Below are 15,430 nucleotides of genomic sequence, written 5' to 3' on the forward strand. Positions count from 1 at the left end.
ACTTATTTGTCCCTGTTTAAGGGACCTTCTGTCTATCAACATGGATCTCACAACTTTTTCCGGTAGAAAAACTGAGCTGCGAGACTTGGCTTTTTTTTTGATGGCATAGTAATTTTCTTCTTGCTATAATATGGTTCTTTATATTATCAATTATTACATATTCGGATTTAATTTTATTTATTGGTTGTTGAATCAAGTATACGTATATTGTTATTCCCGTTATATTTACCACTGCATAGGTGTTTAAATCATGCAGCTATAATCATCAAAAGACCTGTTGTTAGTACAAAATTTCACTTTCCACTCTTTTGTGTGTGTCAAATAAAATAAACAAACGCTAACACTTTAAAAGAGACCAGACGAAAAGAATAATAAACAGCGAAAGAATGCTTATCAAAATATATCAACACATTGTACAAATGGAATCCAGCCCTACTTATTTATTTTTATCCAAATAAGAGATTTTGTGGAGCGCGCGAACACGACCGAAATAGACGACGCGCGAGCAAGGAATGCGCTTCCGCCCGTTCTAAATTTGAAATTATCACCATTTTTTTTTTTAATTTTACTCGAAAACGGCCAGTGTTCGACGTTCGGCCTAATTTCCATTTTCAAATAGTGCAGGTAGTATATTCACGCATAACGGCGTTTGAAAATTACAGTTATTGTTTTGTTTTTTTTTTAATTTTATTTTAATGGCTTCCAAGAAAGTGAACCGGTAAATGATAAGGGAAAGTCGGTACTTTAATTGTAATATTTTTCGTTGCAGCTTAATGTAGGTATTTGCTTATATTTAGTAGTTGTTTACTCTACGCTTATTTACAGTGACTTCAGATTAATATTTGTTTGCCATATTGACAGTTTACTGATGATTCTCACATGCGTTTGATTGCACATAATATTATAGTGGAAAATCGTCGTGAAATACGTACATAATATATGAATAAATAGACGACCATAATAATTGATACTTAATATAGATGTGTAATATGTAAACAATGAATGTTTATACTGAAAATGTGAAGTTTATTTATTTATTTATTTATTTATTTATCATTATATCAAATTACCATTACAGGCTTAACCTAATGCGGTATTGACTTACACTAAAAACTTTACACAGAAACTAAACTAATAATAAAACAACTTAAACTAACAAACTAGATAGTAATTAATCTAAGGAATAAATTAACACGATAATAATTATACAATTAATAGCTAATAATATACAGAAGAACCTTTGCTAATTCACCCAACGGGCACGTAAAAATGTCCACTTTGCCATGGAGGTCATTAAGGATGCGTAGTGCTCGCACGAGAGGAGACTTCGCGAGCAGCATGGTTCGCGCCTGAGGGACATAAAGTAGCGGCGGCCTGTGACGCTTCTCAGTGTACTTGTCCGGCACACATAATGAGAGAGATTGCAGCATTCCAGGGTTATGTGCAAATCCCCGCAATAATTTAATTAAATACAGCGCAATGGAAAATTCCCGTCGCACTCTAAGTTCATTGTACCCTACCATACCCAGTATGAATAAGGTAGGATACATTAATGGGTAAAAGGGGTATACCCCGTAAAGTTTAAAATAAAGGTGTCTTACGAATTTATTTTGAACCCGCTCTAACATCACATTATATTTTTCTTCATGTGAAGACCAAATATTGGAGTTGTGCTCCATGTGGCTGCGTATTAGCGCGTTGTATAGCACTTTTACAGTTGCTACATTTGTAAAGTCCCTTACGTGCCGCAGTAGAAACCCAAGATTTTTGTAAGCCTTTTTGCAAATATTTGTGATGTGCTCACGAAACATCAGGTCCGGTGTGAAGTATACTCCTAGATCACGCACCTTATTCACCCGTTGAATAGGTACGGATCCAAGCGAGTAGTTGTAGTGTATACTCTTATTCGCGCGAGTGAAACTGACTACGGAGCATTTAGCTATATTGAAATGTAGCTTGTTTTGCTGACTCCAGCTGAAGATGATTAGCAAGTCACTTTGTAGATGCTCACAGTCCGTCTCCTCGTTTATTCGGAGAAAAACTTTCAGGTCGTCGGCAAAAAGTAGGCACTGACTGTACTCCAGAACATCCGGTAAGTCGTTAATCATTAGAACGAACTCCAGAGGACCGAGATTGCTGCCTTGACTTACGCCAGACCTTGTAAAGAAGGGCTCGGACTGACTTCCATTGTAAGAAACATACTGCTGCCGGTCCTGCATATACGATGCCCAGAATTGCAAGAGCTTCGGTGTGCATCCTACTTCCGCCAACTTCTTCAATAAGACATCATTGTCGACGGTGTCAAATGCTTTTTGGAAGTCCAGGTATACTACGTCTACCTGCACTCCTGCATCCACCGCCGGAACTAAATTCGCCATAAGATTGAGTAAGTTAGTGGAAGTACTACGCGCCGGCCGAAACCCATGTTGTGCATCGCACAGCTGCCCCGATACCTGCTCGTACACCCTGTGATGTATAGCGGCCTCAAAAACCTTTGCAGGCGTTGATAGTACTGCAACAGGTCTGTAATCTTGTACGCTGGTACACAATTTAGCCTTGGGCACAGGTATCACTCGCGTAGTTTTCCATAGTGTTGGAAATGTATTTACATTCAAACACGTATTGAAAATATGCAGCAGTGGCTCAGCCAGCACTCGAGCACAATCTTTAAAAATAAAGGCTGGTATACCATCCGGGCCGGCTGAACGCTTTGGCTTCAACCGTGTTAGCGCCTTCCTCACGTCGGCAATGCTAAGAACATCTAGACTTATGCGCGCGCTGCTGGCTCCGCACTGACTCGCTACCTGGGTGTCAAGAACTGGTGGCTCTTTGTTATAAACCTTTTTAAAAAAGGCTGCGAATTCTTGAGCACACTCTTCATCCGTTAGAGGTATACCTTCTTTCATAATAACATTAGCCCTATTTGATGAACTACGTCTCGACTTTATATATTGCCAAAATTGCTTGGAGTCCTTAGAAAATTGATTTTGAATTTTATTTACATGTGCTTTATAAGCATCATCAACACTATTTTTTACTATTTTCCTATACAGTGAAAATTCTCTATAATCACAGTCTAACTTTGTTTTTTTATATTTTTTATGTAGTAGAGATTTTGTTTTAATATTTTTTATCAAGTCTGCAGTGTACCAATCTGGATAATGATATTTTAAGTTGGTGCTCTTTTCTGTTTTTTTGGGAACACATTCCTCTAGTATACTGTTAATTGTAAGATAAAAATAATTTAGAATATCCTCCATATCGTGCATTTTATACAGTGCGTCCCAATTTACCGACATTAGCTTTGAGTATAACGTGTTATAGTCAGCTTTATAAAAGTTCCACCTCGGCCGCAAATCATGAGCTCTCGAATCCGTCGGGTGGCGGACAGCGGGCGCAACGGGCGCGACGTGGGCGTTATTTTGAAAGTATGAACCTATGTATTTCTAATTGTCATTGACAAAATTTTGTATTAGCCACCACCAAAGGAGTTGCCGGGGCGTGTGGCTGTATATATGTAGTTATGCCGTATTTGATTGTAACATTTTTTGCACTCTTTCTTTTCAAGTTTCAACTGTCCAATTCAATTTCACATCCATTCAACTCGTTCCATTGTCCCCGTCATTAATATATATAAAAAAATTGTCACGTCGCGTCGCGTCGTCCGTGGGAGGACGTTTCCTTATAAGCGCTGTAGGTACGGGTACTAGGCGCCCATAGACAATAAGATGTAATTGACGTCTCACATGGCGGCGAGGTCGTTGAACCCGCAGCTGACCCCATGGTGTCAATGACGAGTGGTGATTGAATGCTCTTGTGGGTTGCTGTGGCACTAGTTGTGCGGCGCGGTATCACCCGCATTTTTTACACGCTTTTGTTTTACCTGTATGTTTGTATGCAAATCTTCACTTTAAACAGACAGATTTAATTCAAACTTTGTACACTTGTCAAGGATCAGTGGCAATACATTTTTTTTTCGGATTACCTAAATTGTGATTTAGTTTAATTTTTTAACGATATTTTTTATTCAATGCTGTTTCATAACTTACCTATCCAGCAGCTACCGCAGGAATAATGTTTCAATAGTGTTCAATTAGTACCTGAGATTAGCGCGTTCAAACAAACTCGTCAGCTTTATATTATTTGTATAGAGATAAGAATGTTGATGGGTTGTTGATTGGTGAGGTATTTTGATTGATTGATTGGTTGATTGATTGATTGTTTGATTGATTGCTAGTGAAAGCCGTGTCAAATGTCGATGATGTTTTGGAGAGAAGTATATGGAAAAGGAAAAGAAGCTTAGTTTAATGCAAGTTCATTGTGTGGTTTAATGTTCTTGTTACCTGTTGTTGATAAGAATTATCAATGATTGGTGTGCAATATTGTTTGGTGTACAAAAAAGCTTATTATTACGTCAGACGTCCCGTCTTCGCAAATTGTCAAACCCGTTAAGGTTTATACCTTTAAGCTTTAATTAAATTCAACTTCTATATCAAGAATTATCGAAATCGGTCTAGCCGTTCACGCGTGATGCCGTGACCAAGGGATATAGGGATTCATTTTTACATTTAGATATTGGCGTGCAAGGTGCGTTGTGCGTTTGTGCGTTATAATAAAGTGATTTATTAATTTATTAGTTCACCAAGTAGGTAGGTTAGCACGCGGTACGCGCTTGACCGTACGGCGCAGCGGCGGCGGGCGCGGTGACATGTGCCGAATCGATTTCACACACGATTGAATGTGGAGCGTTTGTGAATCGATATCGTTATTCGATTATATCGGATTAAGGTCGGGGCTTTCGTGGCCCCGCCGGCTGTACGTGTGTGTGTGTGGTGTGAGGAATGTATAAGCTGAGTAAAGTGTTAGAATTGTTATAATGTGTCTATCGAAGCAACTTACTGCCAACAATGATCTCAAAAAATATACTACATGCACGTAATCTACACGAAATTATGGCTTGCTATTGTAGAAGCTTGAACAATCTATCAATTATTTATGATTTAACACCCATGCATGTTGATCACCACGGCTTCAAGGTAGATTTTCGTGATATTGGTAGTGAAGTCTTGTACACTGATCGATTTGCTTTAAGGACGAGCTGTAGGTGATCAGCCTTCTGTGTCCTGCCACATCGAAAAATTATTTTTCTTCATCACCTCCGAGAATCGAACCCAGGGTAGGTTCGATTTCCGGTGGAGATCGGTTCCCTCGGTTCTACGCTTACGCGTCAACCACTGTAGATGACGGTCGTGATATTATAAGGTTCATATATAAATTTTCACATGCAAATGCATTATGCAAAATTTATATGAACCTTAAACTTACCTGAACTTACCTCTTGATTTCATATATATAGTATATCAAATAGATATTTATTTATTTTATATGTTGGATATGTATTTTCCTAATACACAGAAATAGGAGCCCCGCCAATTTTCGCCAATCAAAAACAAAATATCACCGATCCGGTTCACGAATATAAAAATTTAAAATCAATGATTATTTCCTACGTACCTACATGGTGTACCGTGTACCGTGTAACGTTACGCTCACCCCGCGGTTCGGAGGAAGCGGCGCCGCTGCGGGGCTTCGCGGGGACCTAATTATGTGTGCGGCGCGCGTGGCGTGTTGTGTTTCTTGTATGGGATTAGGGGGTGATTCACGAAATTATAACAATATACATCATACATAGTATAAGACAAATTTAATAGGTACTTATTGATTACTAGCTGTGCTTGTGCCCCGCGGTTTTCCCTGCATTGCTCCGCTGCTATTGGTCTTAGGGTGATGATATGATATATAGCCTATAGGCTATAACCTTGCTCGATAAATCAATCTACGTATCATTCAAACAAGAATACAAACAAACAAACTCTTCAGTGTAATAATCATCTTCTATGTAATATGTATAATGACTATCTATTCTTATGAAATTTTGTGTGCGAATCACGTAGGTCTGAGAATATCTTTTTTTCATCCCCCTCAATGACAGCGTTTGCCGGGGCAGCTAGTATTGATAAGATAAGTCAACATGATAATTGAAACGGATTATTTTCATTTTAATAACAAGTAATAAAAATTAAAAACCCATTTGAATTGTGTAATTTTGTTAACATTTAATTTTATTACCACAACCAAAATTGGATCACTCTGTACATTACAAAAAGATTAAACACATTTTACAACTTATCTATACATTGCTGCTTGTATAGCAAAACATACAATGAACGCTTACTTCGTAACGTAGTCACCGCGCAATGTACAACGTTCCGTTGCCATAGCGACGGCTGTAATATGTCGATACCGGAAGTTACTCGTATGGCTTATTGCCTCAAATTACCGGCTTGTATGCGGCTAATGCGATGTTACTTAAGATGTAAAAATAGCTGACCCGATTGCATACAATATAATATTATAGTATTGACCTTATTTAGGTGATTTAACTATCGATGGAATGTAGACTTTTATTAGATAGTCGCGTCTATAGACTAGCTTTCCGCCCGCGGTTTCTTGCCCGCTTTTTCTAGAACTTAATCACTACATAGGATAAAATAAAGTCGCTTTTTCTGTCCCTATATCCTTATAGATTGAGTGATTTTCAAGGAAACTTTTATCACTCTGTCTATTAAAAAAAAGCCGCATCAAAATCCGTTGCGTAGTTTTTAAGATTTAAGCAAATAAAGGGACGGACAGACAGCCTCAGCGACTTTGTTTTATACGATGTAGCGATACTTACATAAAGTATGACCTTATTTAGATGAAATAATGATAGATTTAATGTGTACTTTTATAACTTTTATTACTTTTAATAGTCGTTTTTATAAAGAGGCTATCCGCCCGCGGCTGTGACAAAGGAAATTCCCACGGGAATGGAGATGTTTCACCGCGGTAAAAAGCCTATGATGCTATGCCACTGTCTAGTCTCCTGAGTCCCGATTGAGTCCAGATGCAAAAAATATAGTACCGTATCGCGTATTGCGACGTGAAAGAAAGACAAAAAACAAATTAATTATTCACAGTGCAAATAATAAGGATTTGTGGTTTTTAGATAGTCGTATGTATAATAATTATTATGCTCCACATTTCATCCGCGGGCAAAACTACTAACCATATACAGTGTAAACTCTATATAACGACACTCCATTTAACGTCAAACTCCGTATAACGTCAAGATTTCTCGACTTTGGTTGGTTTATATTGTTGTCTATACAATAATACACTCCATATAGCATCACGCTCACTATAATTAAGGACCAAAATAAGACATTACCAATTACTAGGAAGTACTAAGTTGCCGAAATCAATGAAAATGTAGTTGTGTACATTCTTTTTTACTGACATACCGAAGATTCTAAGAAATGCAGTCGTTTGTTTGTTGTGTGAATGAACTTACACATGTTCACCTCAACTACTTGGCTTTCGTTAGTTACACGTTAAATAAAAAATTCTGCATGCCGAAGAAGATGGACGATCTGCCAAAAAATTGAAGAAACCTCAATATGAAGACCTTGATCAAGTGATGATAACATGGTTTCATAGGCAATGTCAAAATAATATTCCTGTCTCGGGACCAATCATGCAATTTTCCCTTTCTTTCCATTTAACGACCACTCTCTATAACGTCGAAAAATGCACGGTCCCTTAAGTGACGTTATATAGAGTTTACACTGTACTTGAATCAAAAGAAGCCTATATTTGACTACGGATCTTTATCTATCTTCCTTTTATCCAAATAGGTGATGTGGTTTAGCGATGAAAGTGTTCATAGTACAATCATTTACCAATTACTTTAACTTGCTTTCCGCCCGTGGCTTCAGCCCTGTATCAGTAGATACCTATAGTAAGCACCAATGTATGCATGCCAACGACCCCGCGACAGCAGTCAGTCAGCTGCGGTTCATACGAATGAAGGTATGAATGCGGTGGGGATTACGCGCCACTCGTGTTGTATTAAAGTGGGGGGTGGGGAATGCCTCCTCGACTTTTTTCATGTAGGTACCCTACCGATACAGGAGTTCAGATTTTAGGAAAATTTTGCAGCGAGCTAGCGGCCTCTTTGACAATGTACAATGTACATACCTATATACTACAATAAAAAGCAAATTGCGCAATGAATTTTGATGTAGTATTTTTAATATATAGAGTAATTCAAGAGGATGATTTATACATGTATAATACACGCAGAATATAACTTAGTATCAGCATTGCATCCGTGCGAAGACGGGGCGGGTCGCTAGTTATGTAAATGAGAAACATTAATCACACATATTACATAATATGCGATATTCACAATATTGTATTGATAATTGAGTAATGCGATAACTACAGTAAATCATACTCGATTGAAACGTTAATGTGTGCTATCATTTTATTAGTGGGAATGAATAATTAGCGACATTGAACGATTTGTCTCGTACTTATCTGCGTACATTATAATAAGATTTATGTGTATGTTCGTAATAATTTGTATGAAATTATATGTCTGTTTGTGGTGGTATTTATCAGGTCTTGATATTGTAAATATGTTAGTGAGAAATGCACTAAATGGTATGATATTTTCGACACAAATACAATGTTGTTGACTGACCGGTTGGCTTGGTTGGTAGAGGCCCTGCCTTCCAAGCCAGAGGTCGTTCGATTCCCACCCGTGGCAAATATTTGTCTGATGAACATAGATGATTGATCTGTGTCTGGGTGTTAATTATCTATATAAGTATTTATTTAAAAATTATATATGTATGTTTGTCAGCCATCTGGTTTCCATAACACAAGCGAAAGCTTAGTATGGGATCAGATTGTGCCGTGTGTGAAAATTGTCCTGAAATATTTATTTATTTAATGTAATAAGCGTTTTATCATTGCCGATTTCGAAACGGATAAATTCTATTCTTCCTACTATAATATAATATTATAAATGCGAAAATTTGTGAGGATGGATGTATGTGTGTGTTTGTTACTCTTTCACGCAAATACTACTGAACCGATTACAATAAAATTTAGCACACATATAGAGGGTTTACTTGGATTAACACATAGGATAGGTTTTGTTCCGTAAATCCCACGGGAACGGGAACCATGCGGGTTTTTCTTTGAAAACGCAGGCAAAGCCGCGAGCGGAAAGCCAGTAACAGATAAGTCGATAAATATTTACCAACTTCAATGTCATCAAGATCAGAAAAAGCGAGCGGATTCACGGGATTAAGTAATCTATTATGATCATGTCTGTGGGTAAAAAACAGATAACGTGATACGCCTAGTTACAATAATTAAGGCGGATGAATATAGGCTATCTACTGGACTATCAACAGGTGTGAATGTGTGAAATTATATGCTTGTGTGTGTGTGTAACTAGGCAGTAAGTACTAATGATGATGAGCGAACGATAAGTGTGAGAACTGGGGTGTGACATCAGTGTTTGTTGTTAAATATGCTAAAGAAAGTTATCATCGTTATTCAACTGGGTATGTTATGGCATATTATGGTAAAGGACCTTTATCAGTGGACGTTTAAACGTAATTTTTTTTATGTCAGAGCAAGCAAAGGAGCAGGTGGGCCACCTGATGTTAAGTGGTCACCACCGCCCATAAACACTTGTAGCACTGGAAGTGTTACAGGTGCTTTGCCGGCCTTTTATGGACAAATAAGCTCTTTTCTTGAAGGCCCCAATGTCGTAGTTGTTCGGGAACACAGCACGTAAATGTATCGAAATATCATTTAAATGATTTCTGGGCAACGAATAGCATTCTTTCCATAATCGAATCTATACTCTACCTAGTGGAAAGCACTATAGTATTATTTATTATGTTTTCTTTGGTAGGTACTCGTCTCGCGCCTGTGCTCGCACTTTACTGAATATTTGTCCTCATAATATTATTGTCCTTGTATTAATAATCCAATCTCCTTTATGGTCAAGGTAAACAGCCTTTTATGCTATACCAAATGGATACTTTTTTGGTATTTAACTCCGCTGTCTAACCTCTCAGTTACGCTGAGCCATGAATTGTAATTTATTACTACTCTCGCTGTAGCAACCCAAAAAGCGGTATTATTCCTAGGTAATTATTTCGTAATTACGCCTAGATTTGCTTAAACCCAAATCAGCCAGCCCTAATTAGCGCATAGATCTCACGGCGCTTGCGCAAGTCGCGAAATGCATTCGGGTCAGAAATGAAAGTCCGATGACTGCTCTATTGTGTGCGGTGTGATGGGAGCCGGTTTTGTGAGGAAACGTATGCTCGTTGTAGTGTTACGTCACGTGGATGGCTTTATTGAAAATTAAGTGGAGTTCGCACGAGGTGTTGAGCTTTTACACTATGTGGGTAGTTTGGCGAGCGTGTACGGACAGTTGAGTTGTCTTTAGTTTTATGAGGGTGTTATAAGAAGTTATAGAGCTGAGGATATTAAAAGGAATATAAACGGTATTTGTTCTTTATGTGTCAGATTACATTTCGGAATATCTTGGGTAAAATAAATAACGAACGTCTGTCTAGTGTATACTATTACGTCTGTAATAGTATACACTAGACAGGTATATCATAATATTAGGATTATATTTTAAATAGTTATCAAACACATGCATTTAAAAAGACCGTTGCTATAATATGACAAACACTTTTAAAAAGAAAAACAATATTTTCGAACTTTCCAAATATAAAATATTTCATCAACTAAGTAGGTAAATAAATGCTTTTTTATAATTTTAAATTTATATGCATAAAGTCGTTAGAGAAATACAACTATTAGTTCATACTAAAAACTGCCATATATCTTCTAAGATTACACTTGAGCGGTATTCTTACAAAAAACAAAAAACGTAAACTACTAAACGCTCTATCTGTCAGTTTTGAAACGTAAACTGCTATCTGTCAAAAGTGACGGATTGATGACAGACGCGGACGTATTTCAACAATGGCAATTTGGTTCGTAAAATCCCCCAAAAGCCCCGCGGTTTTCCACGCATTGCTCCACTCGTATTGGTCTTAGCGTGATATATTGTATATCTTATAGTTTTCGGTGTTTTCCTCGATCAACGGGCTATCTAATATTGGAAGAACTTTTCAAATCGGACCCGTAATTCTTGAGATAAGCGTGGTTAAACAAACAAACACTAAGCTTTATAATAATAGCATAGTTGCATAATGCATTAAATAATATTTAAAGTTAAGCTCTCAACGGACGACGAAATGTACGTCTTTGACGGTTTACGAGAATTTAGATTATTTTTGTGTTTCAGACAGCGCTAATGACGTCATAAACTGGTCTTCTACGGACACGAGATTATTTATAATTCATATGGATTTAGGTGTATTACTTGTAGCTTAGCTTTTTTTGTATGAAAGAACGTCTATCTAGTCAATTCTTCAATCTGTCTAAATAGAAATCACTTGCCGACTTCACGATGTTATTCTTCATCGATTTGAGCTGTTGTGATGTATAAAATATCTACGGATTTTTAAAAATTTAAATCGAAGTCCTTAATATTTCGGCCATCACTGCTCTTTACTATAACTGAAAATGAAGCACACCAATGTTTATTTATCTATTCGTTTGTTGACAGACGAGCGGACGAGTGCAAAAGATGGCCGACACCGACACAGAGACGACGCTGCCGAACGGCAACGCAACGCTGTCCGCGGAGGAGGAGGAGCGGCTAAAGCAGCGGCCGGCTGATATTGATGCTGTGAGTATATTTGTATATTGTTAAATCGGGTAATAAGAGTAGTGTTTAGACGCAGTTTCACCAAGAAGTATATAGTATCTGATATAGGGCTATATAACTCGTGTAGCCTCAACATGAAATGGAAGCTGAAATCGGCTAGGAAGGCATCAACATCATGCTGTAAAGAGAGATTTAACTCGAAAACTACTTGAGCGATTTCAAAAATTCTGATGTAATAGCCCTTCTGGTCAATATTGATTTTCGTCTCTTAAAAAAGAAGCACCTGTACGAGGCTATACTTACGATCTGTGCACGACTAATGTAGAAAAATGTCTGCTGTCATTTGGTTGGTGTGGAGACAACAGGAACAAACACACGAAGCAACTGAACCTGTCATCAATTCAAGTTCTACGTTATGCTTTCTCTGTTAAACAATTTATTTTTTTTGCTGGCTGATGGCTGATCGCTGATGGAATTAATGTAGACTGCACATTTCACCTATGATTAAATACTACTTACCAAGAAATTACAATCACTTCATACGATTAAATACCTAATGTTCTCCTATTCTTGTCTTCAGGATGTTCGCGAGATGGAGCGACGCAAGCGCGTCGAAGCGCTCATGTCGTCGAAACTGTTCCGCGAGGAGCTAGAGCGCGTGCTCGACCAGCAAATGCATGAGGGTGGTGACGCGCCGCTGCTGCAGAGGATCCGCGAGATGGTGGGAGGACGGCTGCACACGGGCAGCTTGCGGGTAAGTGATAGGAAAAAGTGGTCTCTGTTGCATGTGTATTTGGGTCTAGTTTGGGACAAACGGAAGTCGGCCGAGGCGAGGTGAAGTTGGACGAAGTAAGCCGAACTGCCTCTCTACATTATTCTATTCATCTAACCTCGTTCAATTTCGCGAGTGGTGTAGAGGAGACATTACAGTCAAGATCAATAGCGCTCGTTGACCGAAAAATTACCGACAATGCGTTGTAGTCACCGAAAGTTATACGACGCAAGATTTGTCATGTCACTGATAAAAATATTTACCAGAAGACAACTAAATTTGTGTCGTTCCGTAGATGATATTCGAACCTCAGACGTAGCGATCTGGCTTTGAAGAAAATTGGTCTTGTGTTTTTTTCAAAAGCTACATCGATTTATAGTATCCATATTTCCTTATATCCTTTAGCACACTACTAATATCTTGGTATATCACATTCCAGGGGCCAACTTGTGTGCTCCCCATCAACGACATCCGAGGTATCGAGGGAGTCGGTTACGAGAAGGGAGAGAAGATCCTCCGCTGCAAGCTCGCTGCGGTCTATCGTCTGGTTGATCTCTTTGGTTGGACGCAGAGTGAGTTAATCAATTGTGAATAATAATAGAAATAAAGAAAAAAAAATTTTACGTGTACTAGTGTACACACGTAAGAAGTGAAACTTTTTATAACCTTATTTTTCAAAAAATAATTTACTATATTATATTAATTTAAAATTAGTAAAGTTGCCTTTACAGAAATACGTCGAATCACACGTGGTAGGGATAAGAAAAAGAGGGCGCGTAACGGAAAAATGTCACGCGTAACGAAAAAATGTTACACTTAATTTTTTTCCAACCCCTTTAAAGAAGTTTCACTTCAAAAAATTATACCAATAACATATTTACACAAAGTTGGAATTATTGACGCACAATAAAAAATTAAACTCATATTCATGCTAGAAAAGTGTCCGAAGCTCTCTTATGCGTGTTTTAGAAAGAGTTTTCTAATGAGCTGTAATACAATAGATTTTAAAAGCTGCTACTAAATAAGGTGTGAATTTCAATGAATGATACATGATCGGTCGGATATTATTGAATAGACCATTTTAAGTGTTGCTCAATATTTTCAATATTTATAAAATTATTTCTGATGGAAGGTTCATATATAAAAACTTTGGCTTTATAAATCATTGACATTGTCATACCAACATTGTACCCATTCAAAACGAATACTAAAATAAAAATTTCCAGGCGGCTTCAGCGGTCAGATCACCGCTCGTCTGAACACCGCGGTGGAACAAGTGCTGACCACACCACGTGGTATCCTCCCCCACGAGGTCACCGCATCCTCGCTGGTGAAGGTCGACATGCAGGGGACTGTCGTCGACCAGGGGACGACCAACTTCCCTGTTAATGTTGAGGGTGAGTGTACGAAAGAGTAGATGTGGCAGGGCAATGAAGTTATAGGTGATGGGTTCCTCGCTCGTAAAGGTCGTCATGCAGGGGACTGTCGTCGACCAGGGGACGACCAACTTCCCTGTTAATGTTGAGGGTGAGTGTACGAAAGAGTAAATGTGGCCAGGCAATGAAGTTATAGGTGATGGGTTCCTCGCTGGTGAAGGTCGAAATGCAAGGGACTGTCGTCGACCAGAGGGACGATAAATTTCTTTGTTAATATTGAGGTTGAGTCTACAAAATGGTAAAGCCGCCTTAACATGGTAATTCTTCTTTTATTCATAATGTTCTCCACTGAAAACCTGCATTTGCAGTAATGTCTTCGACCATGCTTATTTAGGGTCCATTTATTTTATTTGGTACCAAATCCATACTAATATTATAAATGCGAAAGTAACTCTGTATGTCTGTCTGTTACTCAATCACGCCTTAATTACTGAACCAATTTGCTTGAAATTTGGTATAGAGATATTTTGATACCCGAGAAAGGACATAGGCTACTTTTTACCCCGGGACATAGGATAGGTTTTATCCCGAAAATCCCACGGTAACGGGAACTATGCGGGTTGTTCTTTGGCTGCGCGGACGATGCCGCGGGTGGAAAGCTAGTATAACTATATAATTAAAAATTTCATTTACTCGAAACACAATGTGTATAATTTTTTAAACAACTACAAACGCATAGTTTTCCCAATATTTCCCTCATTTTCCACAGGTTTCTCGCTCCACGCCAGCGTGCACGCCGCCCGACCGGACATACGCTGCGTGCTGCACTTGCGCTCGCCGTCCGCGCTCGCCATATCGTCCACTAAGCGTGGCTTGCTAGCGCTCTGCGCTGAGGCGGCCACGCTTGGCCAACTCGCGTACCATCGGGTACCGCTGGGTGAGTGTATGCACACGTACACACACACACACACACACACGCACATTTACACATAAACTTACACACAACGCGAAGCGTGTGGGTGTATTCTAGTGTCGAAAGACCGCGTTGTGTCAAGTCCACGACATACAATTGTTGAAATACTCGAATTTAGATAAGGAAGTCATTACAAAAGATTTTTTCTATTAGAGATCGGATAAGTAAAAGTACAAAGGAATTAAATTATTTTGATAATGTTAAAAGCATACATTAGGTAATAAATGTATGTAGGTAATAGGTAATTGTAATACTAACACTAGCATAAGATTTTACTAATACTATATGGGCGTGTCCATTTATCCTAAGGATGAGCCCTATTGCTTTGTGTTATAAAACTCCGAATGGTTTTAGATATTAATTAACATTTTATGACAGAATTTCAAGTTTTAATCGTTCCCCATTCTATATTTATTTTTCAATTTTTTCTTTACCGCTTTCTGATAATATAGTTAACTATATTTTCTGAAGCCGATATATATATTTTTTTATTTCCGCTAAATAATTTCTTCTACTTTTTTATCTTACGGTTTCCTGTTTGTAGTACATATAAAACGTGTGACCCGTGCACTTTTCATATTTGCCAAACTTTACAAATTACTCCAGCAGCCGCAATCTGTTGCTAATCTAGTGCTATTTCCCAATTGCAG

At 38.3% G+C, this 15,430-nt stretch overlaps 1 protein-coding gene across 6 annotated transcripts in view; it reads left to right on the forward strand.

Moving 5' to 3' along the window:
* LOC123702464 (protein hu-li tai shao) overlaps nucleotides 1-15,430 on the forward strand; it is a 91,762-nt gene that overhangs the window by 45,621 nt on the left and 30,711 nt on the right. For all 6 annotated transcript variants that reach the window (XM_045650221.1, XM_045650225.1, XM_045650223.1 and 3 more), the window contains exons 3-7: nucleotides 11,558-11,680; nucleotides 12,240-12,413; nucleotides 12,871-13,003; nucleotides 13,658-13,828; nucleotides 14,577-14,744. In XM_045650221.1, coding sequence (XP_045506177.1) covers nucleotides 11,579-11,680; nucleotides 12,240-12,413; nucleotides 12,871-13,003; nucleotides 13,658-13,828; nucleotides 14,577-14,744 — 748 coding nt within the window. In that variant the 5' untranslated portion in view covers nucleotides 11,558-11,578. The remainder of the gene's footprint in view (nucleotides 1-11,557; nucleotides 11,681-12,239; nucleotides 12,414-12,870; nucleotides 13,004-13,657; nucleotides 13,829-14,576; nucleotides 14,745-15,430) is intronic.

The sequence above is a fragment of the Colias croceus genome, chromosome 23 (genome assembly GCF_905220415.1).
Source record: "Colias croceus chromosome 23, ilColCroc2.1".
Classification (NCBI taxonomy): Eukaryota; Metazoa; Arthropoda; class Insecta; order Lepidoptera; family Pieridae; genus Colias; species Colias croceus.